The 26209-nt window shown below is 39.6% G+C and overlaps 1 protein-coding gene across 1 annotated transcript in view; it reads right to left on the reverse strand.

Moving 5' to 3' along the window:
- Positions 1–26209, reverse strand: part of mta2 (metastasis associated 1 family, member 2) — a 47285-nt gene that overhangs the window by 4511 nt on the left and 16565 nt on the right. Inside the window, exons 3-17 of the mRNA XM_061709481.1 lie at positions 25334–25427; positions 24474–24591; positions 22660–22723; positions 21369–21486; positions 17895–17997; positions 17383–17482; positions 14851–15039; positions 13043–13117; positions 12744–12802; positions 10748–10848; positions 9666–9805; positions 6691–6919; positions 6384–6473; positions 3569–3687; positions 429–571 (exon numbers count right to left, since the gene is read on the reverse strand). Coding sequence (XP_061565465.1) covers positions 429–571; positions 3569–3687; positions 6384–6473; positions 6691–6919; positions 9666–9805; positions 10748–10848; positions 12744–12802; positions 13043–13117; positions 14851–15039; positions 17383–17482; positions 17895–17997; positions 21369–21486; positions 22660–22723; positions 24474–24591; positions 25334–25427 — 1742 coding nt within the window. The remainder of the gene's footprint in view (positions 1–428; positions 572–3568; positions 3688–6383; positions 6474–6690; positions 6920–9665; positions 9806–10747; positions 10849–12743; positions 12803–13042; positions 13118–14850; positions 15040–17382; positions 17483–17894; positions 17998–21368; positions 21487–22659; positions 22724–24473; positions 24592–25333; positions 25428–26209) is intronic.

The raw sequence follows: 26209 nt of genomic DNA on the forward strand, positions 1-26209 counted from the left end.
TGTCATTAAACTGGAAAGCCATGACAATAACTACGTCCTCTGAAACACAGTCACCCCCAAAAATAAATGAAGGCTATCCCGTATGAGGCTATTTTACGGAAGAATATTAGGGCCACGCAAGAGAAAAAATATTTGAGAGGGGAAGATTTTTTTATATTGTGCACTTCGAGAGAAAAGTCGAAATGTTGAGAAAAAAAGTCGAAATGTCGAGATTAATGTTGAAATACAATTTCAAGAATAAAGTCGAAATCTTGCATTTTTTCTCAACATTTCAACTTTATTCACGAAATTTTGACTTTTTTCTCAACATTTTGACTTTTTTCTTGAAATTGAAGAATTGAAGAATTCTTGTACATTCCATCAATACTCTTGAACATGGGTTTGTTGGGTGTTGAGACCATAAAGGCATAAAAAGATGGGGCATGTACCTGGTGTCCTTGGTGGCCACAAACACCACGGGGTTGGGAGCTTCTCCCTGGCTGACCTTCTGCCGCTTGATGACGGACTGGGACGTGGTCCTCATGCCTGAGGTGTACGGTCTTCCGTTGGCCGGGTAGGGAACTCCTGTAGCCTGGAAACAACAATCACACGACAACACGCTCAATCAACCACAATCAAGCTTCTTTACAAGTTTCATAATAAAATAGAAGAAGAATGAATAAATAATAATAAAAAAATTAAAGCTGCAAGCAGCGATGAACGGGCCCTCGCGCGTGCAATTTTCACCATTAAAGGTCAGGGAGTCAAAACTAAGTCCGATGACACCACGACACTGTATGTCAAACCATTCAAAAGTTATGGCAGAAAGTAGGAACTATCAAATATGGACCAATCAGATGAAGGGAAGGTGCGCTTTTTGGCGTCTAGCGTCGCCACGGTAACGCTTTTGACTGAGAAAAGTAATGCGCGTCGTCACAGGATGGAGACACACATTTTGATGTATAACACACCTGGGTGCACGTTATGGTTCGGGCCGTATTAACGGCCGAAGAAATGGCATAAATTGCGCCAAAATTTCACGATTTATTCAAAATGGCCGACTTCCTGTTGGGTTTCGGCCATGGATCCAAGAGACTTTTCTTTAAGTTGCGACATGATACAGGTGTGTAACGATTTTCGTGCATGTACGTCAAACCGTATTGTGGGGCTTGAGGCACAAAGTTTTCTAGGGGGCGCTGTTGAGCCATTAGGCCACGCCCATTAATGCAATACATTAAATATCACATTTTTCACCAGGCCTGGCTTGGTGAAAAAATTGGTGACTTTTGGGGCACGTTTAGGGGGAAAAAAGGACCTCATTTCGTCAGAAAAATAAAAACGAGAAAGAAAAAAAATGAGAAAAACATTTCCTACGGATACAATAGGGCCACAGTAATTAAAAAGACATAAACTAAACTTGAATATTAACAATATTTACATGACGCAAAGGTGAGGTTTTGCCGTCACCAGAGCTATTTTTGCAGGAGTAGGAATATGAAGCAGCTTTAATCTGAAACTAAAGCTGGAGTGGAGTCGTAGAAAACAGCAGTTTTAAGACGTCCGTTTCTTTGTCACTCGTATCTCGGTGCAATGCCAGACTCTTGGAAATAGACTGACTGACTGATTCTGTGTGTTGAAATAAACTCATTTTAAATTAACGACTGGCAAAGACACAAATCAAAAATGGTTTGTTTGCCCCGCAAACAACATTTTTGAAGCCCTCTTTCCATATTTCTTGTCTGGATGTACAATATAAGGTGTTAAAAGATAAAAATGATAGGAAATTGGAATAATTTGAGTTTTTGAGGATTACTTATATAAAAGTGATACAATTATGATTCATATTCTGTAAACATACAGGACTGTCTCAGAAAATTAGAATATTGTGATTTTCTGTAATGCAATTACAAAAACAAAAATGTCATACATTCTGGATTCATTACAAATCAACTGAAATATTGCAAGCCTGTTATTATTTTAATATTGCTGATCATGGTTTACAGCTTAAGAAAACTCAAATATCCTATCTCAAAAAATTTGAATATTCTGGGAATCTTAATCTTAAACTGTAAACCATAATCAGCAATATTAAAATAATAAAAGGCTTGTAAAAGGATCAACTTGATGGGAAAAAAATGTCGAAATGTCGAGAAAAAAGTCAAAATGTCCAGGAAATGGTAAAAATTTCGGGAAAAAAGTTGAAATGTCGATGAAAAAGTCAAAATGTCGAGATTAAAAAGGAAAGGAAAAGGGAAGAAAGAGAAAAAAAGAAGAAAGGAAAAATCGAATTATACTCGAATTATTCAAGATATTGGTTTCAGCCCTAGAATCAAGGAATGCTGCAACTGAAGTTAGCATCTACCGTCTACTTAGGCCGCGTTCAGACTGCAGGCAAATATCCGATTTTTAGCCCATCCAGATTGAAACTGGATGACTCTTTTGAAGTCTGAACAGTCCCAAACCGCATGATATCCGATTTTTGCAAACCAGATGGAAACCACCTCCAGGAGGTAGTTTCATATCGCATCCATATCTCATTTGGGCAGATGCGTGTCAGTCTGAACAGCTCCAAACACTCAGATCGGATATGACTGTCCCAGACCCATGCTCCAAACCACCCGCCCATTTCCAGTTGTGGAGCTCCTCATCCTTTCACAGAGAGCATGTACAATCTCTGATGTCACGTCAAAAACTGTTATTTGTAGTTTGAGTGTTGCAAATTCACATTACAAATCATGTTTTAATAGAAAAAAGACCGCATTTCCACGTAAGTGCGGGTCGCCGCGTACCCTACGCCGTAGGCTCTGCGTTGGTGTAACGCGGAACCATAAATCAGCCTTCAGTCGCGCTGTGAGCCTGAACCTGCAGCCGTCAGCTCATTTGTTATTCATTGCTGGTTTGTTTTGTTAACTCTGAGCTTTGTTGGTTGGTTTGTTAGTTTGCTGGTGGTTTTGTTCTGAACACTTTTCTCTGTTTCTCATTTTGCTGGGACGCCGGGTTCCTCCGCCGAGACACCACTTTTGCGGTATGCGTTCATTGTTATGTCTAAAAATGATGCGCAGTGCCGACCCAATCAGGAACGGTACAGATATATATTTTTTTATATAAAAAAATAAAGGATCCCATAACCTTTGATCGGGTGGGCAGGACGCACGTTTTGCCCCAAAACCAGCCTGGAGTTCCAGCACACAGAGGTCCGACGGGAGGATTAGAGTGAGATGGGGCAGTCTCTAACCATTTAAAATATTGCACAGTGTATTCCCAGCTTTACAGGTATGGTAACAGCATGTGAGCTGGCTCCATATTGTTATTGTTTTTGATGTCGCAATTACATGACTTCACACAATACACGCGCTGGGTGACGCCTCCGCTCCGACGTCGTTGCTACGGCAACCCGTCAGATCAGTCAATGATGTGGCCCAGTCTGAACAGAGCCAGATCCGATATGGACACTTGCTAAAAACAGTGTGGACAGTCAGCCCTGAAAATCGGATATGAGAAGGAATCAGATATGAATCAGATTTGCCTGCAGTCTGAACGCGGCCTTAGGTGATGGTCACAACAGGAAGTAAAAGGAAGGAACACTGACGCTGTCAAAGCCTCTCTTTCCCAGCAGGCTTTGCCCCACGCGGGGCTGGCTGGCCTGGTTCCTGTTGATGGGGGTGGGCGGTCCCCGGGACGCCTTGAGTTTCAGAGGAGCAGAGATGGCTGGGGAGGAAACACAAGAGAAAACACAGTCAGAACTAAGGGAAAAGTGGCTCAGTTTTGCTCTTTAGCAGCACACTTTATGAACAAGGCAGTATAGGGATTTCTCTTAACCCTTGTGCTGTCCTCAGGTCAAGGAAGGAGGAAGAGAAGAAGGAAGGAAGGAAGGAAGGAAGGAAGGAAGGAAGGAAGGAAGGAAGGAAGGAAGGAAGGAAGGAAGGAAGGAACGAACGAACGAACGAAGGGAGAAAAGAAGGAAGGAAGGGAGAAAAGAAGGAAGGAGGAAGGGAGAAAAGAAGGAAGGAAAAAAGGAAGGAAGGGAGGAAAGAAGGAAGGAAGGAAGGAAGGAAGGAAGGAAGGAAGGAAGGAAGGAAGGAAGGAAGGAAGGAAGGGAGAAAAGAAGGAAGGAGGAAGGGAGAAAAGAAGGAAGGAAAAAAGGAAGGAAGGGAGGAAAGAAGGAAGGAATGGAGACCAGGAGGAGACTAATCACTTCATAAATGTAATGAAGGATATGAACATTTCTGCATTTGTAGACGGTAGAAAGTACCGGGATAGAAGATTTACAAGAAGGAGAGAGAAAAGTTGCATGAAGCAGCATTTGTTTTGAATTTGGATACAGGAAGAAGAAGTGGAAATGATGGTAATTGTGTCATGATGTTCTCCGTGCGTCGCTGGTTTAATCCAGATATCCCAAATGATTAATTACCATGGAAACGGAATATTCCCAATGTTTCAGTAACCGGAATATTAGCAATAACCTGAATTTTGACTGCATGGAAACGTAGTCACTGTGACGGATGACATGTTTTAGCTCAGCTACAAGAATTCAATAGGATTAAGATCTGTATGATGCGTACCGTATTTTCGCGACCATATGGCGCACTGTGTGGAAAGGCGCACCCTCAGTTTTGTGTGTCATTTTTGGTTTTAAAACACACATACGGCGCACCGACGCAAAAGGCGCCGTCTACGGAGACGGACCTGCACACACACGCGTTGCAAAACACACACGCGCTAAAAATACAGCGGAAGCAAAACTTAGTTTGATATTTTATTTCACTTTTCACATCAATCAAACCCTTCAAAGGTTCATATTCTGTTTCTGCATTAAAGAATTTAAAAAAACCACCGGGTTGCTGCACATAAACCTGTCTCAGCCACTGATCATCTCCTCATCCATCCAGCCCTTTTCATTTCACTCTGGCTGGAAAAGTCTCTTTAGGGAACGCTTTTCTTTTAAAAATCACCATCGGCGGCAGTTTCTGTCCACCAGCGTGGCAGGCAAGCACAAGACTAAATCCGCTCCCCGTCTGCTCCCCCGCACTGGACCGGGTCCCGGGTCCCGGGTCCCGGGTCCCGGGTCCCGGTACGCCCCCCCCCCCCCCCCCCCCCCCGCGCTGGTCCCGCGGCGGTCCCGGGTCCCGCGTCCCGGGACCCTCGCGCTGGACCCGCTCACACACACGCGCTGTCGGGGATCCGGTACCGGGTTGTATGCGACAGGAGCTCCGTTAATTCAGCTGCGCCAGTCCAAATTTCCAGACCTGTCTCGGCCACTTGATCATCATCCTTTCATCCAGCCCCCTCTTTTCATTCACCCTTATAATGACTCCGGCTGGAAACGTCTTATGCAAAGTTTTTCTTTTAAAAATCACCATAGGTTTCTGTCCATCAGCGCGGCAGGCAAGCACCACATAAACCAGTAAGTGTGTGTGTCGCGCCGCGAACACACCCGCGCATGTCGGGATCCGGTATCGGGCTTGTAACCGACAGATTTGGCTGCAAATTTCGGAGGGGAAGCTGATCCAACCTAAGACGTACCCCAGAAATCCCTGCTCTTAAAGCGGCCGGGAACCAGGTCATCGGACCCCGCTTGGGGAACCAGGAAGTCGGGCTGCAGCAGCGACCATCACCGCGGCTTTAACCGGGGAAAGTCACCGGTTCCGACCGGCCGGGACCGAAGGAGCCCACATGGACTTGTAGTAGGGGCTCCCGGGGAAAAAGCACCGGCATTTCAGCCGGATCTGCAGCGGGGATGCGGCGATCGGACCCGCAAACCCACGGCAGGTGCTTCCTCGGTTCCGACATGCAAAACACACGCGCTGCAGAACAAGTGTGCTTATTTAAATAGAGCGGAGCAAAACTTAGTTTGATTGTATTTTATTTCACTTTACACATCAAGCAAATCCTTAAAAGTTTTCATCATCTGTTTCGCATTAAACAGCTCAGTGGAGTCTCATTCACGTCGCAACTCACGGAGGCTTCACCCGCCCCCTTCTCTTTTTACCGTTCTCATGGTGGCCGGCCTGACATTACCGTAATTCAGGTAATAGACACGGCGCACCATTTCAAAAGGCGCCCGGGACATTAAAAAAAAAAAAAAAAAAAAAAAAATGTGCGCCTTATGGTCGCGAAAATACGGTAAGATGCTCGGCAAGTCACGCGTGAGACTTTTCGATATGAAATATTCATTGATCAATTTTAAATCTAACTTATAGGCTGTTATTACTAAATGTTATCATTAAATGAGAAAAATAAATGGCATTTTCAAATTCCATGACTTTTCCAGGTTTTTTCAAAACGTATGAACCCATACACATTATAATTATATATATATATATATATATATATATATATAAAGATATAATTTAATATATATAAAAAGTTTAATTGCACTTTTTTGTCATGTGATGTAGTCTCACCCAGATCCTTCACAATGGTAGCCAGCGACTGTCGAGGAATCACCTTAGTCTTTACATGGGATTTTGTGGCTTTGGGAAGCCTGATCATACCTAAAGAAACAGAAAAATAGTGGATTCAACTATTACCATCATTTACTTTGTAAGAATTCTCAGAACTTTTAAAAAACGTCTCAAACCTTGACTGGAACACATTACATGATGTAGAATATACAAACAACGACCACATGAAATGGTCCATGTCAAAGCTCATGAGAAGAAAAACAAAAAAAACAATGAATTAATGAGGATGGTAGATGTGTGGACGTACACTCAGCTTTGACAGCATTGGAATTGATAGATGCATAAGGTCTGCGTGCAGCGCGGCGTGGTTGCAGGATGTCCTCGCACACCCGCCGGGCGATGCGGGTGAGCTTGGTGGTCTGCAGGATGAACGTCTGGCGGTTCTTGGCCAGCAGCTTGGCTCGCCCCTCGTTGCGGGTGAACGGTGACAGTCCCTGGACTTCCTGGCGGGTCATGTGAGCACGAGGGCCTGCCTCCTGGACAGAAAGTGAAAAGGGGATTCGGTGAAAAGAGGGATGCAAAATGGTCAAAACACTGCGTGAGAATTAGTATTTAAAGGGGACCTATTATGGCATATACCGTATTGGCCCGAATATAAGACGACCCTGATTATAAGACGACCCCCTCTTTTTCAAGATTTAAGTTTGAGAAAAGACTTTTTGAACAACAAATTCAATTTTTATACAGAAAAGAATTGCAGTACATCTGAAACAAATGATTATAACAAGATATTCAAAAGCCTGTTATTTTGCCTCATTTAAATCATCATCTTGAAGTTTGCATCATAACTTCTCCTCAGCTGCCGGTTCACCTGCCGATCTTCAACCAGATTTTCTCCAGATTGTCGCTACGTTTCTCCATTTTCTGTTATCTCTTCTCTTATTTTCTTCTATTTTCCTTTTTACCGCTATTTATTATTTTTCTTCTTCGTGACAGGGGTTCGCTTTGGCCTGAGGAGATAAGTTCAGCATTCGCTTTAAAGATATCTGGCGCCATCTAGCGTTGTGAATGGGTATAACGTCTAGACCCCAAATGTAAGACGACCCCCACTTTTTAGGTCTTATTTCAATGCAAAAAACACTGTCTTATATTCGGGCCAATACAGTAATCCCTATTTTAAACAGGCCTTGAATGTCTTAAAAACAAGCTTTTGATTGTTTTTGCTAAATAAATTAGAAATTCAGCCTCTGAGCCATGTCTTTATCTTCCCATTCTCTAACCTCATTATCTATGCAGGATTCTGAGTGGGCGGGGCTATGATAATGAGGCTCTGTGCTGATTGGCTGCCTGAATGACGCGATACACCGCTACGAAAAAAATGGTGGAAGCTCCGGCCGGTGGAGTTACCGTGTCATAACTGCATGTGATGCGAGCGAGCGTCAGCGACAAAATCAATTCCATTGCTTTATTTTCTATTGGACTGTCCTAACTGGCCGCAGCGACGCGCGGCGTTTTGAGCTGAACATTTGTCGGACGCCCTGCTTCTATTCTCTTCCTGTCGCTCGCGTTGAAAGCCGGTTGAAAACGCTGTACACTGTAAAAACTCAAAATCTTTACAAGAATATTTGTCTTATTTCTAGTTAAAATGTCTTATTTTTAGTAAAAGAAAATCTCATTACACTTAAAACAAGACTCATCACTGGAAAAAACAACAATTTTCACCTGTTTCAAGTAGATTTTCACTTAAAATAAGTAGAAAAATCTGCCAGTGGAAGAAGATTTTTTTGCTTGTAATGAGAAGATAAATCTTGTTCCACTGGCAGATTTTTCTACTTATTTCAAGTGAAAATTGTCAAATAGGTTTATTTAAGTGTAATGAGATTTTTTGACTAAAAATTAGACATTTTAACTAGAAATAAGACAAATATTCCTGGTAAGGTTTTGAATTTTTGCAGTGTAGGAAACAGTCATGATGAGGAGCAGCTGATCCAGTTAGTTGAAATGAGAAGTTATCTCTAGGATTCCTCCTCATTTCACTACAAAAACCTCAATAAAGTGGCAGCTGCTGGAGGGAGATGGACAGAGAGCGTCCGATGTCACGCAGTGCTACGATAGTCGGACGCTCATGCAGTTACACGGTTTTATAGTTGTGGGCGTGGTTTGTATTTTGGTTACGTAGCGAAAATGCACAAATCTTATTGGCTCGTAGATCCACATCACACTGGACGGCTCATCCAGGCGGCTGTACAGACACTGCAGAATTTGGTTGCTTTCCTCCTTCTCTGAGTTGGCAGGCTGAGGGGAGACCACTTTATGTACCGTATTTTTGCGACCATTAGGCGCATATAAACATCTTTTTTAAAATTTTTTTTAAATGTACCGTGCGCCCAATGACGCAATGCGCCCATTGTATTATGGTAAAGGCTGATTTATGGATCCGCGTTACACCGAGGCAGAGCCTACGCCGTAGGGCTGCGTCGACTTAACGCGGATCCATAAGGCGGACGTAGTAGAGGCCACCATGAGAGGTTAAAGGGGGAAGGGGGGCGTGTGAATTGTCCGTGATTGCCCGGCGGCGGCTCCTGGAGCGGACGGGGAGACTCGGCCTCGCTACCAAGAAGGAGACGCGGCTCCCGGGGGAGCTGCACCACAGAGGCGGGCCTGAAGGCCGGAGGAACCACAGATGGTCGGCGGGCTCCGTCGTTTACTGTTGAAGGATTGTAGATGCGTGGGCCGACGTGTCTGCTGGGCTGGACTGTTGTTCGGGCTTTTGCAAAAGCCGGTATCATTTCCGAGGGGCCGCACGGCATGGAAAGTGACTCGGCTGCTCAGCGGCCAGAGAGCTGCGGGCTCTGCCCGTCGCAGCTGATCAGTTCTCCCGGTCTCAGCGCGATCAGGCTCGGATGAAACGGAGGATGAAGATTTCGGTGGGTTTGATTAATGTGATAACTTTAATAAAGTACAATCAAACTAAGTTTTGTTCCCGCTCTATTTTTAAATACGCACACTTGTATGCTTGTGTGTGTTGTAAGGCGGCGCTCCGTGTGTGTAGACGGCGCCTTTTTGGTCGGTGCGCCGTATGTGTGTTTTAAATCCAAAAAAGACACACAAAACTGAGGGTACGCCTTTCCACACGGCGCGCCGAATGGTCGCGAAATACAGTATGTTAAAGCAAGAAAAAAACCTGTTTTTCATTATAGGTCCCCTTCAAGAAGGACGTCTGCACTGCATTGATTTTTCAGTGACAGTTCAAATGACGTGAGTGCAAAGACAGAGACTTACAGAGCCGGCTCGAGCAGCTCCTTCTAGTTGCGTGGGCGTCTTCAGACCTCCGTATTTCTTCCAGTAGATCCAGCAGGAAGCGCACAGTCTGCACTGCATGTTTGGAGGACCCCAGGCGTACCACTGAGGAGACTGGGCCGCTGGGGGACACAAGGGTTACATCCATTTAGATTTATTTATTTATTTGCACAGTTAAACATTACACAAATAAAAGTAACAACTTTACAAATTAAAGTGCAGGAAGAGGCGAAAACGCAAAGAGCTTATCAAGGGCCTCCACCTATAGTTAACTTAAAATTTAATATCATACTTATAAAAAACAAAATATACAAATGAGTAGTTAGAAATCTATAGATGATAGAAATAAATGAAAATTACAAAGAATTTACACAAAAGAAAAATGATCGGATATATGAATAACGATAAAGGGTACAATTTAATAATTAAGAAACAAACAAAAAATAAACGACTAAATAACAAACCAAATGAACACAAACAAAAAATTATTTCAAGGAGATTACACAAGAAGATAACATTTTTCAGCACATCCATTACTTATGCCAGAGCAGTTCCATTTACAAAACAAAAATTAAGTGGTGTTTCAGGTGATTATGGTTTACAGTTTAAGATTAAGATTCCCAGAATATTCTAATTTTTTGAGATAGGATATTTGAGTTTTCTTAAGCTGTAAGCCATGATCAGCAATATTAAAATAATAAAAGGCTTGCAATATTTCAGTTGATTTGTAATGAATCCAGAATGTATGACATTTTTGTTTTTGTAATTGCATTACAGAAAATCACAATATTCTAATTTTTTGAGACAGTCCTGTATAATCTGCTTCCAAATCCAAGCATAACGCCAAAATGTTCGTTTGCCACCAGATTAATTGAAAGTCTGAAAAGAGCTTAATGGGAAAATGAACGCTTTAGGTTGCATTTAACTCACTATCCATTTGCATCCATCCATTCGTAAGCAAATATAGTTACACATTTTTCATATAAAGTTACTCTTATTTACACCTTTTGCACGTCTTATCATTGATGTTTTGATTTATTTCAGACTGAACAGCGTGTACTTACTGTGGCAGCTCTCACAGCTGAGCCCTTTCTGAAAGCCTGCAGCTCCGTTTACGCCAGGTTTGCTGCCCGGCACCATGATCTGGTTGGGGTTGGGTTTGGTACTGGTTAAAGGAGGACATTACACAGTTATTCTTAAAGCACCTTTGATTGAAAACACACTGAAAACAGATGTATAGAGGGAATGCACATGACGTCACAGATGCAGCTTCACAGGTTACGCCGACTGAGTGTCAGAAAGACTGAGTGTCAGAAAGACTGAGTGTCAGAAAGACTGAGTGTCAGAAAGACTGAGTGTCAGAAAGACTGAGTGACAGAAAGACTGAGTGTCAGAAAGACTGAGTGGTAGAAAGACTGAGTGGTAGAAAGACTGAGTGGTAGAAAGACTGAGTGTCAGAAAGACTGAGTGTCAGAAAGACTGAGTGTCAGAAAGACTGAGTGTCAGAAAGACTGAGTGTCAGAAAGACTGAGTGGCAGAAAGACTGAGTGTCAGAAAGACTGAGTGGTAGAAAGACTGAGTGGTAGAAAGACTGAGTGTCAGAAAGACTGAGAGTCAGAAAGACTGAGTGTCAGAAAGACTGAGTGTCAGAAAGACTGAGTGTCAGAAAGACTGAGTGAATAAAGACTGAGTGTCAGAAAGACTGAGTGTCAGAAAGACTGAGTGTCAGAAAGACTGAGTGAATAAAGACTGAGTGTCAGAAAGACTGAGTGGCAGAAAGACTGAGTGTCAGAAAGACTGAGTGTCAGAAAGACTGAGTGTCAGCGTAAACTTTCAGTTTGAGCAACTGGAAAAAATCTAAAATGGGAAAGAGCTGTTGTGCGATCGACTGTACTCATAGATTGAGCAAGAAATCTGAGTTATGGTTTTACAGACTGATGAAAAATAATCTTAAGAGAGACAAATGGATCTCTGCAATTCACAGAAACAACTGGATTCCAGACACCGAAACGTGGATTTGTGGTTCCCATTTTGTATCAGGTAATGTTGGATTTTTGGGTAGCTAACGTTAAATGTTCAAATCATAAAGTTCCGTGTCCTCATCACTTTAAGTTATACAACAAATCCTGCCTTGAAGTTGGAACAAGCGTCAAGACTTTTGTATCTTCAAGCTTTGCTTCGTGTATTTCCCCGGCGGAGAAATTAAGTAAATATAAATATCAGGAAACTGGATTGGTGGCCGAATATTAATGTCCATGGACCACTGGTTCTTAGTAACTGTACCAAATATTAATGTCCATGGACCACTGGTTCTTGGTAACTGTACCAAATATTAATGTCCATGGACCACTGGTTCTTGGTAACTGTACCAAATATTAATGTCCATGGACCACTGGTTCTTGGTAACTGTACCAAATATTAATGTCCATGGACCACTGGTTCTTGGTAACTGTACCAAATATTAATGTCCATGGACCACTGGTTCTTGGTAACTGTACCAAATATTAATGTCCATGGACCACTGGTTCTTGGGGTAACTGTACCAAATATTAATGTCCATGGACCACTGGTTCTTGGTAACTGTACCAAATATTAATGTCCATGGACCACTGGTTCTTGGTAACTGTACCAAATATTAATGTCCATGGACCACTGGTTCTTGGGGTAACTGTACCAAATATTAATGTCCATGGACCACTGGTTCTTGGTAACTGTACCAAATATTAATGTCCATGGACCACTGGTTCTTGGTAACTGTACCAAATATTAATGTCCATGGACCACTGGTTCTTGGTAACTGTACCAAATATTAATGTCCATGGACCACTGGTTCTTGGTAACTGTACCAAATATTAATGTCCATGGACCACTGGTTCTTGGGGTAACTGTACGGGTCACTGTCAAGTCCAACTGCCTTTAATTTAAGCTGATAATCAGCTGTTATTCCGTCTTCTCCACTAGTTGCAGCTGTTTTTGCCACTCAGTGAGAGTAAAGGGGCTGGTCCAGTGGGGAAGTGACGTCAATGCAGACCCTCTATACGAGTTTCCACCAATACTTACTAGGTTGGGATGTACACCTGTTTGAGTTTACTGTCCGCCTCTGCTGCCTTTAGTCGTTTCTGAAAGAAGACATTGATGTTTATAAAATCTGGGTGTAAACATGATGATGCTCCTATCCCCCTCATATATATATTTAGGTTAAAAACCAAAAAAAAAGCTTCAAACAATGTTCAAACAATGATGAGAAAACTGGCTTATAGGCTTCTGGCCTGTTGTTGCTGGCACCTCTGAGTTATAGGGAAAAAAAACCAAAAATGTAATAGTACTTTTTGGTGTTGTGCTCTTTGCTGTAGACAAACCTGCTGAATGTAGCGGTCTGTAGTTTTCCACATGTAGTAAAACTGGACCACACTGGCTAGAGACTTCCAAGGCAGCTGCAGAGGATGAAGAAAGTCTTTACTACAACCAAGTTCAACATTCATTCAAATATTCTCCAGGCCAATCTGATAGTATACAGTACAGACCAAAAGTTTGGACACACCTTCTCATTCAAACAAATGGGCAAGTGTGTCCAAACTTTTGGTCTGTGCTGTACAGGACTGTCTCAGAAAATTTGAATATTGTGATAAAGTTCTTTATTTTCTGTAATGCAATTAAAAAAACTAAAATGTCATACATTCTGGATTCATTACAAATCAACTGAAATATTGCAAGTCTTTTATTATTTCAATATTGCTGATTATGGCTTACAGTTTAAGATTAAGATTCCTGGAATCAGAGGTGGAAAAAGTACAAAAATATTGTACTTAAGTAAAAGTACAAATTTTCTGCTTGAAAATTACTTAAGTAAAAGTAAAAAGTACCCATTAAGAAAATTACTTAAGTAAAAGTATAAAAGTACCTCAACTTAAATATAATAAAGTACAAAAAGTACATGGGTTAAAATGTACTTAAGTACAAAAGTAAAAAGTAAAAAGTACAAAGTACAAAGTACAAAATTATTTTCAAAAGGATTGCAAAGAAATGAAGAATCCAAGAATTTGCTTACAACTCTAAATAATGGTGATATTATTCTGACCCCTTTAGTGTTTGTTTCCATTACCCCATTTTAATTTCTCCCTTTGCTCATCACTGCTGCTGTACCCCAGTGGCCCCGCTGACAGGTCCACCCCCAGCCTGTAGTATGCAGTGACAACATTAAGCAACCCCAGCTGATAAAGGATGAGACTTTTGAACTTTTAAATGCCAAAACCACCTTAGAAGGGGTGGAATCAAAGAATGGTGCGCATGGACACCGTTATATAATACATCCATGATGGACACGCGTCGGCTGCCGCTCAAGGCTGATTTATGGTTCCGCGTTACACCAACGTACCCTACGGCGAAGCTCTGCGTCGATTTAACGCGGAACCATAATTCAGGCTTCAGTCCTCCTCGGTACTCGACGCGACGGCGGTTCCTCCGGCCTTCCGGCCCGCCTCTGCGGCGCAACTCTCCCGGGAGCTGCGGCTCCTTCTCGGTATATTCACACGCCCCCCTTCCTTCCCGTCCGCCTTATGGTTCCGCGTTAAATCAACGCACACCTTACGCCGTAGGCGACGGCGTAGAGTGTGCGTCGCCGCGTACCCTACGCTGTAGCTCTGCGTAAATCCATAAATCAGCCCCCGCTGTGCTGTTCTTTAATTTGTAGCGAGTAACGACGTGTCCAATTTTAAATGTAGCGGATTAAAAGTACGATTATTTCCTTGAAAATGTAACGAAGTAAAAGTAAAAGTACAGAAAAATGAAAGTATCAATAAAAGTACAAATTCTCAAAAATCTTACTTAAGTAAAATAACGAAGTACTTGTAGTTCGTTACTTTACACCACTGCCTGGAATATTCTAATTTTTTGAGATAGGATATTTGAGTTTTCTTAAACTGTAAGCCATGATCAGCAATATTAAAATAATAAAAGGCTTGCAATATTTCAGTTGATTTGTAATGAATCCAGAATGTATGACATTTTTGTTTTTTTGTTAATTGCATTACAGAAAATCACAATATTCACATTTTCTGAGACAGTCCTGTAGGAAAAAAACAAAAACAAAATAGAATACAAGCAGCACAAAAAAAAAAAACAGAATACACCAAACTATTCTTTTTCTATATAGAAAAGGAAATCTCACAAAGTCCTGGCGGATGTCGTTGAAGTCTTTTCCGTATTTCTCCAGAGCTTCTTCAAACAGCATGGCCTCGGAGGCGCTCCACTCCTCCATCTCATCCCGGCACAGCACCGGCCCCCCCTGGGGGACCAGAGTGGACATGGCTTTGGCCAGGTCGTAGCTGTTCTTCTGCAACGTGTCCATGGCATGGAACTAAGAGAAGAAATAAAGAGAAGACATAAGACAGGTTTAGGAAATACTTGGTCAATTATTACTGGAGATTATGGTGGCAAAATATTAAGAATGGTAGATGTATGTATATTCAGTTTCTGTATATTTACAAATATGAAAAGAACCATATGTTTTGCTGTGGATCAATAAAGCAAAAAGGCATTTTCTTTTCTTTTGTTGGAAATTTTGATTTCAAAGTCCAACATTAGAAATCAAAAACAAGAACTAATTAAAGCTGCAAGCAGCGATGAACGGGCCCTCGCGCGTGCAGAAATGGCAGAAAATAGGAACGATCAAATATCGACCAATCAGAAGAAGGGGCCGGGCTAATTTGCACCAATTAAGGTGAAGGAGACAAAACCGAGTCCGATGACACCCGCCACAAGTCTTTATGTCAAACCATTCAAAAGTTATGGCAGAAAGTAGGACCTATCACATATGGACCAATCAGATGAAGGGGGGGGGGGCGCTTTTTGGCCACGGTAACGCTTTTGACTGAGAAAAGTAATGCGTGTTGTCACAGGATGTAGACGCACATTTTGATGTATAACACACCTGGGTGCACGTTACAGTTCGGGCCGTATTAATTGCCAAAGGAATGGCAGAAATTGCGCCAAAATTACACAATTAATTCAAAATGGCCGACTTCCTGTTGGGTTTCGGCCATGGCGCCAAGAGACTTTTCTTTAAGTTGTGACATGATACAGGTGTGTACCGATTTTCGTGCATGTACGTCAAACCGTATTGTGGGGCTTGAGGCACAAAGTTTTCTAGGGGGCGCTGTTGAGCCATTAGGCCACGTCCATTAATGCAATACATTAAATATCACATTTTTCGCCAGGCCTGGCTTGGTGCAAAATTTGGTGACTTTTGGGGCACGTTTAGGGGGAAAAAAGGCCCTCATTTCGTCAGAAGAAAAAAAATAAAAATGAGAAAAACAAGGAGAACTCCTACAGATACAATAATTAAAGCTGCAGGCAGCATTGATCAGGCCCTCGCACCTATAGCCCCCAGATGTGAGTTATTTATGTTTTAATTGTGTCTTGCTGCTTTTAATGTTGATGTAAAGCACTTTGAATTACCTTGTGTTGAATTGTGCTACACAAATAAACTTGCCATTTACCCTTGTGCTGTCTTTGGGTCAAGGGAGGAGGAAGGGAAGAAGGGAGGAAAGAAGTAAGGAAGGAAGGAAGTAAGGAAGTAAGGAAGGAAGGAAGTAAGGAAGTAAGGAAGGAAGGAAGGAAGGAAGGAAGGAAGGAAGGAAGGAAGGAAGGAAGGAAGGAAGGAAGGAAGGAAGGAAGGAAGGAAGGAAGGAAGGAAGGAAAGATGGGAAGAAAGAAGGAAGGAAGGGAGAAAAGAAGGAAGGAAGGAAGGAAGGAAGGAAAGAAGGGAGGAAAAAAGGAAGGAAGGGAGAAAAGAAGGAAGGGAGAAAAGAAGGAAAGAATGTATGAGGGGAGAAAAGAAGGAAGGAAGGAAAGAAGGGAGGAAAGAAAGAAGGAAGGGAGAAAAGAAGGAAGGAAGGGAGAAAAGAAGGAAAGAATGTATGAGGGGAGAAAAGAAGGAAGGAAGGAAAGAAGGGAGGAAGGAAGGGAGAAAAGAAAGAAGGAAGGAAGGGAGAAAAGAAGGAAGGAAGGGAGGGAGAAAAGAAGGAAGGAAGGAAAGAAGGAAGGACGGGAGAAAAGAAGGAAGGAAGGAAGAAAGAAAAGGGAGAAAAGAAGGAAGGAAGGAAAGAAGGGAGGAAAGAAGGAAGGAAGGGAGAAAGGAAGGAAAGAAAGAAGGGAGAAAGGATGGAAGGAAAGAAAGAAGGAAGGGAGAAAAGAAGGAAGGAAGGAAAGAAGGAAAGAATGTATGAGGGGAGAAAAGAAGGAAGGAAGGAAAGAAGGGAGGAAAGAAAGAAGGAAGGAAGGGAGAAAAGAAGGAAGGAAGCAAAAAAGAAGGAAGGAAGGGAGAAAAGGAAGGAAGGGAGAAAAGGAAGGAAGGAAGGAAGGAAGGAAGGAAGGAAGGAAGGAAGGAAGGAAGGAAGGAAGGAAGGAAGGAAGGAAGGAAGGAAGGAAGGAAGGAAGGAAGGAAGGAAGGAAGGGAGAAAAGAAAGAAGGAAGGAAGGAAGGAAGGAAGGGAGAAAAGAAAGAAGGAACAGGAGAATTAGGTCATTTTGACCCAAACACAGTACAAGGGTTAAACACAGCAGAAACCACTCAACACAATAAGTGGGTATGAACATGAGAAATGTTTTGAAATACGTCTTCAAAATATTCCTGGGGAACCAGGAAAAGCCAGGACTGATATTTACAGGTGTAGTGTGATTGTTGGGTGTTTGTGTCTCACCAGTGTGATGTCTCTGGACGCGGCAGCAGCACTCATGTGCAGGCTGGGCTGGCGGATGGAGCTGCTGCAGTCCAACGCCCGAGCAAACGTACCCACAGCTCTGACAGGAAAAAAGGCACAACAATGTCAATTTTGGATATAAAACTAAAAAAAAAAACAACATAGAAATTGATATATGGTGTAACCGGGAAGTTACAGTTTTCAAAGACTTTTTACAAATACAAAACTTGAGCATAGTCTCCAAGCTGACAAAAAGAAAAGAAGAAAGCAAGAGTAGTAATGCGAGAAACAGGTGGATGAAAACTTGTTTCCACAGAGCCGGGTATTTACAAAAACGGACATTTCCCCCTCTACGTTTTGAAAAATACCATCATTTACAGTAGCAGTAGTGGGAAGAACAACGATGCTACTCCAAGTGGACCAATCACATTTCCTGCAGTATTTGTCAGCCGAACACATCACATTTGTGAAGAGTGAGAACAAGTATTTCCTGCTGCAGATAAAAGTGTTACCTTGCAACCACCAGGAACTGGTCGATCTGTGGGTCTTTGAGCTGGTTGTTGGGGTCCCACACCTTCGTCTCTAGCTTCTCCTGGACACGAGTATCCAATTCAACTGGAGAAAGGGAGGAACTTGGTTAAACACCTGATCTGAGGAAGTAGGAAGGGGAACTTTCTATGGTTGTCAATTTGTCATTGACTGCGTTTCCATGTAGGGCTGGGCGATATATCGAGATTTTAATATATATCGATATATTTTCAAACGCAATATGGTCAAGACAATATCATTTATATAAAAAAAAAACATTTTTTTAAATGATTTTGATATACTTATTTTGTGACAAATTGACTTGAATGTTTTATTTGAGATTTGCACAAATGTTTTGTTATTTGCACAACTGTCAACCTCAGTGGAAAAGTCTGCCTGTTACTGTCTACATTGTATTAATTGCACAGTGTATTTTAATTTAATTGTTATGCAGGAAAGGGATATTTGTTTTATTTTATTCAAGAAGCATTTTTTTATTCTATATATGCAGGCAGTTTATTTTTGTTTTATACATTTTGATATTGTGCAGACCTCTGTTAATAAAAAGGTACCTGTGTGACATTTGGCACGAGGCTTTGTATTAAAACTGACAGAGATGCTATGCTATAATGCTTTGGGGGAAACCCCCAATTATGGCAAAAAATATCGATATATATCGAGTATCGCCATTCAGCTAGAAAATATGGAGATATTACTTTTGGTCCATATTCCCCAGGCCTATTTCCATGCAGCAATAACCATTTTAAAACCTGAATATTGGCAATAACCCAAATTTGCACGACCATGTAAAGACCAATAACCCCTTTGAATAACCAGAATTTGCTCATATTCCGGTTTTTAAAAACCCCAATATGAGCCCTGGGTTACTCCTTTTAAAACTGAATATTGGGTCATGTAAACACCAAACGGAATATCCCCATCAAACGGAACAGGAATTAGTTTTCTGCACATGCTCGGTTCACAAGGAATCCTGGTCTTTTGAGTCCAGGAAGTTCTTATAAACACGGAGAAACCAAGACCAGGAGGAGACTAATCACTTCATAAATGTAATGAAGGATATGAACATTTCTGCATTTGTAGATGGTAGAAAGTACCGGGATAGAAGATTTACAAGAAGGTGAGAGAAAAGTTGCGCGAAGCAGCATTTGTTTTGAATTTGGATACAGGAAGAAGAAGCGGAAATGATGTTCTCCGTGCGTCGCTGGTTTGATCCAGATATCCTGAATGATTAATTAGCATGTAAGCGAAATATTACGAATGTTTCAGTAACCGGAATATTAGCAATAACCTGAATTTTGACTGCATGGAAACGTAGTCATTTATTGTGTGAAAAAGAAAAGATGGAATTAGAAGTCAAAACACGTAGCAAAGACCTACAAGGCCAGGAGCTGCATGAGGACTATATATTCCTGCTCAACTCAATTACCTTTGCGGCACTCCAGGGCTGAGTTATAAAAGGCCCTGGTGTTGATAAGCCCTGATGTTCTCAAAGTTGATTTTTGTAATGGGGAATTTTCCCTCCATAGGAGAGAACATATGCCCTTCTCAACCATACTTTATAAGGCATTTAAGGTAGTGGAACCTAAAGGCCTGTAGCACCCTATAATGTAATAATTTCCTATAATGTAATAATTTCCTGAAAATGTAATAAAATTTACACTTAACTCAATCGAAAATGTAATAAAACCCAATAATGTAATAACTTCACAAATAATGTAATAAAATATCCTGACGGATATTGTAATAACATTTTTCCGATAATGTAATACCGTATTACGTTATTGGGAATTTATTACATGGAACTCAAAGTTTGCAATTTAACCCAATAGTCATTCTGGTGTTTCAAATCCAGCGTATATAACTTATTAGATACTTAAAACACAAAATGTAGAACTCTGGACTGAAAATGAACATATATATTACATTATTTGTCAAGTATTACATTATCAGTTTTGAAAAAAAAAAAAAAAAAAAAGACCCACCTGAAAATGTAATAAATTCCCAATAATGTAATAAGGTTTTACATTATCGGTAAAAATGTTATTACAATATCAGTCAGGATATTTTATTACATTATTGGTGAAGTTATTACATTATTGGATTTTATTACATTTTCGATTGAGTTAAGTGCAAATTTTATTACATTTTCAGGCGTTATTACATTTTCAGGAAATTATTACATTATAGGGTGTTACAAGGCCTCAAAAGGTTTATTTAATATTTTGCTGCATATTTTATTTTTATTGTATGATGTGGTGAAAATGAATATTAATAATATATCATTTTAAAATTGTGGTAAATGTGTTTTCCTTATATATTGGACAGAAAGCAAATGAGAAGAAATTATTTTTCCAGAGCTTCAGGGAGTTGATAAGAAGAAGAAAAAACAGAGACGGCCGGAGACAAAAACAGCAACCGTCCCAGGTCTCTAAAACTGAATCAAGACCACTGCATTTATTTATCCCCAAAACTGTGGCGTGAGCATGAAATAGGTGGTCAAGTGTGTACAGGACTGTCTCAGAAAATTTGAATATTGTGATAAAGTTCTTTATTTTCTGTAATGCAATTAAAAAAACAAAAATGTCATACATTCTGGATTCATTACAAATCAACTGAAATATTGCAAGCCTTTTATTATTTTAATATTGCTGATCATGACTTACAGCTTAAGATTAAGATTCCCAGAATATTCTAATTTTTTGAGATAGGATATTTGAGTTTTCTTAAGCTGTTCTCTCCCAGTGGTTTCTCCTATACTTGTGATTTAGGAAGGCTCAGGAAACCCTTGCAGGTGTTTCGAGTTAATTAGACGATTCAAGTGATTAGTTGAATACCCTACTAGTATACTTTTTCATGATATTCTAATATTTTGAGATAGGATATTTGAGTTTTCTTAAGCTGTAAACCATAATCAGCAATATTAAAATAATAAAAGGCTTGCAATATTTCAGTTGATTTGTAATGAATCCAGAATGTATGATATTTTTTTTTTTTTTTTTTTTTTTTTTTTTTAAATTGCATTACAGAATATAAAGAACTTTATCAGAATATTCTAATTTTCTGAGACAGTCCTGTATATTGTTTTTCTTGTTCTGTCTTTCCAGTCCTCGTTTTTCCATTCCCTTGTCTCCTCTTTCTACTTTACCTTATGCGTTTCTGCCTCATCATGTAAATGAGGAGGGCTGCCCTTCATGGTCCAGCTCCTCTACTATTGGTCAATAAACAGGAAGGAGCAAAATCGGGCCAAAATTATAACAATTGAATTGAAGCTGAGAGTCTACATTTTTATCTCATCTTTTTAGTTTTATTTGAAACATATTGTGTTGAAAAGGGCAAATAAAATGAATGAATACACAAACATGTATTGGTTGCCCTGTAGACCGTAGAGAGTTTATATCAGTTTCCCCAGTGTCTCTAGGTGTGTGTGCACTGCTCACCTTCAGCCAGCTTATCAGGAATCTCAGCTTGGTATTTAGAGCCCACACGGATCTCCCCCTGGTCTGCCAGCAGCGTCTTCTGGACCGGGTCAAACACTAACGAGTAGAAGAAACAGTCCTGGACAGAAGACAACACAAGATCATGATGATGATGAAGTAGTTGATGATGAAGTAGTTTATTTGGTAGATTGGTTTCCATTGATAAATACATTGCATTTAATTTCCTTTTGTAGGAAAGAAATAATAAAAAAAGAAGTAAGGAATAAACCGACCAAAAGGTGTAGGCAGAAGCCTTATGGAGCCAAATCAAGGCCAAAAGTTTTGCTAATTTGAAAATAAAATTTTAACCTAAAAATTATTTTTTACAGTTTCAATTATTATTTTTTTCAGTATCAGATGTTTTTTTCAATTTCAGATGTTTTTTTCAATTTCAGATCTTTTTTTCAGTTTCACATCTTTTTTTCCAGTTTCACATCTTTTTTTTCAGTTGATACTGAAAAAAAAAATTGAAACTGTAAAAAAGAATTTTCAGGTACAAATTTTATTTTCAAATTAGCAAAACTTTTGGCCTTGATTTGGCTCCATAAAGCCTAAGCTTATTGTGCCGACCCTTTTTAACTTTGTTTACTTCATAGTACTACTACTGTACTAATACAACAAGGACAAACAATCTACAACAGCAAAAAAACAGCAAAGTAAACACACATGCAAAACAAGAAGGAAGACAAATGTAAATATGACAGAAAAATCTAGTAAAAAAAACAAACAGAAGACGGATCTCAGAAAAACAACTAACAGAGAAAGTAAATAATCAATGCTTAGAGGAAACAGAAACAATATCTAGAGTGAAAACAAAAGGAAACCAAAGACCAATCATTACATTTTTTGGTATATAGATATTATTATTACAACAACAATGTATGTATATATATATATATATATATAGTTTTGTATCAGACTAATGTTCTGTATCTTTCGATTATATTGGATTTATACATCGTTTTAAATGTATTTATTGACCTACAGTTTTTAATTCATTATTTAGGCTGTTCCATATTTTAACTCCTGTAACCGATATGCATCTTTCTTTAGTATTTATCCTAGTTTTGGTTCTATTATATATGGCAGTATGTCTAGCCTGGAACAGACTCTGGATACAGATCACAGCAGCGTCCCAAATCTTTGAGCTCCAATTGGCCTCAAAGTATATTTTTCTAGTATGAAACACTAAAGAAAAGATAACGGGTGGTGGAACAATGTGATCACAACAAATCAGCAGAAAAGGCCTTACTTCTTTTTCCAGGTAACCAGCCAAGACATCGGTTTCATTGAGTAGGGTGACGTTGCACTTCCCCCTGAGGAACAAAGTGGATTTAGAGAGGTAAAACATCACTGTCAATTTGGAAACACTTCCTCTACTTTCTTATGTCACTATTTGGCATTTTCAGTACTGAGGAAAAAAACAACCAAACAACCTGTTTACCGTTTAGGAAAAAAGGGTCTCTATACCAGCTTCTAACACTTAATAAAAGTACTAATTTTCAGCCATTGCATCACTCACATGACTCACGGAGGAGTAATAAATGAATTATTTATAAAAAATTAAAATCACATCAACTAGTGGCCCAGTCTCAATGCACACCATTTGGAACACCTTATTGTATAGTGGACTACAGAAACTTACAGTTTAGAATTCAAATTAGTGATGCACCGAATGTTCGGTAACCGAAATTGTTCGGCCGAAAACAGCAGAAAAAAACACTTTCGGTGTTCGGTGGAATAAGTGGGGAAAAAACCCGAACAATTAATAACGGCATGTTTAGATGACGCAAAAGAAGTGGATAAAACAAAATTAAAAAAAAAAGAAAATCAATCCATTTCCCATATTAATACTTGTATGGGAAAGGGATTGATTTTCTTTTTCTTTATTTTGTTTTATCCACTTCTTTTGCACTTTTTTTTACAATGCACTTTAATGCACTAAATGCTTTTTTTTTGTTTTAGGGCCTATGTTACAGTTTTTCAGCAGTCGGTTATAGGCCTAATGTAAGCTCAAAGATGGTCAAAAAAATTATTTTGCTAATTTATTTATTTTAAGTTTTTTTATTTAAGTTAAGTTTGGAATACTTGAAAATGCGGGGAAATTAAAAAATGTTCAGTTCATGTTCAATAAATATTTCTACCTTGCAATTTTGTAAAATATTTTTTTCTTTGAAAAGCATGCCTAAAGCACATTTATTTGATTTATGCAATGCTGAAATAATTGGCAAAATAAATGGAAAAACTGCGAAGAACGGTATGTTATTCGGTATTTGGCCAAGTGTTTATTATTATTTTCGGTTTCGGCCACAAATTTTCATTTCGGTGCATCACTAACTCAAATACTATTATAAATTGACTAATCTTGTCTATGCATTGTTTGTAATGTATTTAAGTGTAGAGGGAACGAGCAGATCATTCCATTATTCCACTAAACACCAAAAGTAATTCATGTGGGGCACTGGTTTTAGCAAATTAAAGTAAGAGAGCAATTTATAATATATATTATGATGAAACAAAGTACATGCAACAATACCACATGTTTGTACTTTCTAACGTTGGAGAAGTTTAAAAATATTCATATTGTGCAATATGTGATGTATAGTTAACACATCATTTATAATTTGATGAGGATATACCTTGTGATATGTCAACCAATATATTACTACTTCACAGTAAAAGGTATATGCAGACACACAAAAAACAAATGTGCCATTTCTATTCCAGCAACAGTTGAATTTATTTTTAACAAAAAAAAAAGAACCCTGCAACTCCAGTACAGGTTGATGGAGTATAACACTAATTTTATTTATTTTTTGTTAATGAAAAACTAAATTATATTAAATTTGAAATTTCCCTCAACAGTTCATGTTGATGAAAAAAAATCCCAAACTTGAACAAAAAGAACATTTAAAAGGAAAGAATGAACAGTAATAGAACACATAACTGGATTAATGGATTAATGGGCAATAATGCCTGTTACAATGAAGATCTACGTGGTAATTCAGTCCTAACATGTCCAGCAAAACCTGTACTGTCTGTTTGAAAAAAAAGAAATAAAAATACCGTATATGAGTAGCAGGTAGGGATTCAAACTGTCGAGACAGAAAAAGTTCCCTGTGTTTCAGCTGGTGTTTCTGTTGTTCCGTCAGCGACGGCTGCTTTGACTCTTCTTCAAATTCTCCTACAAAAATAAAAACACATTAGCATTAGTATTCATTTTCTACACATTGAAGAATTTCCATACAACAGAGCCTTAGAGCTGTTTTACAAAAACTCCTGGGTGCAAACTTTGCCACCGATTCTCTGTAAAGAAGTTATTTATTGTTATTTAATGTTATTGTTTTATTTATTCTGTTTTTAGTTTTACATTCAGCCTTGAAAATGCCATCATCAACTGGCCGTTCAATAAATAATTTGTAACAACAAAATCTGGAGTTGAGTGTCATTTCTTTACACTGCAAAGAAATGCCGCTCAACACACACACACGTGTATGTATGTATGTATGTATGTATGTATGTATGTATGTATGTATGTATGTATGTATGTATGTATGTATGTGTATATATATATATATATATATATATACATATATACATACATATATACATACATATACACATACACACACAAATATTCTTACATATACAGTACAGACCAAAGGTTTGGACAAACTTTTTTGTCCGTACTGTATATAAAACAAACACACACACACACACACACACACACACACACACACACACACACACACACACACACACACACACACACACACACACACACACACACACACACACACACACACACACACACACACACACACACACACACACACACACACACACATATGTATATATATATATTACTAGCAGGAAGCAGGTTGATTAAAGGCAGTGAGTTGGTTATAAAGTCGGTTGCTACTCACGTGCATTGCTGTCAGCCAGGGTGTTGAGGTTCCCTGATATGTCTCTCCTCCTGAACAGACACACCACTTTTGCTTCTACATTTCCGTTGGCTGTCTGGAAGTGGAAAGTCATTAGTTAAAGAGACTACAATGAACCAGGGGTGCAACTGTTTATACTATCCCCGAAAACGGCTGGTTTTCCATCCAGTGACAAATACATCTTGTGTAATGTTTCTTCCTTGGAAGAAAGCTTGCTGTATGAAATAATAGGCTGTCATGCTTTCAGCAGGAGAAAATATAGGCTTTGTTGTGTTTTACATTCCACCTACTTCCGCAGGTTTATGCGAGCAGATACTCATGTGCGTTTCTGGATGTGACTGTTTTGTTTGGTTGCTGTCTGACTAGAAAAGCAGCTCAGACAACTCCAACAAGAGCGTAACTGGGTACCAACACATTTCAGCTGGTTCAGTTTTTTTACTATAGTGCAATCACAACTGTAGTCATCTATTGAGGTAGCAGCATCAGAACCAGGTACTAGCTGACAAGTAGCTGAACAAACTCAAAGAATGCAGGCTCTGATCTGAGGACTGTTCTGGAGTCTTTTGAGCCAATTATTCAAAAAACAATGCTTCATAAAATAAAAAGAATATTGGACAACACTGACTATCCTCTTTACAAGACATTAATTCAATAACAGTGTCTTCAGATCTGCTGCAATACAGGCCATGACAGGAGATCCTTCCTGCCCATGGCAATAACTATTTTATGACTCTTTGAAGAAACGTAGGTATTAACAGTTACTGCAACATATAATATTACCCTCTCAGGATTAATAAAGTATTACTGACCGAGACAATTCAATAACGTTTTATTGAAATGGGCATGTTCACGCCTGCT

This window comes from Cololabis saira, chromosome 20, assembly GCF_033807715.1.
Source record: "Cololabis saira isolate AMF1-May2022 chromosome 20, fColSai1.1, whole genome shotgun sequence".
In the NCBI taxonomy this organism is placed as follows: domain Eukaryota; kingdom Metazoa; phylum Chordata; class Actinopteri; order Beloniformes; family Belonidae; genus Cololabis; species Cololabis saira.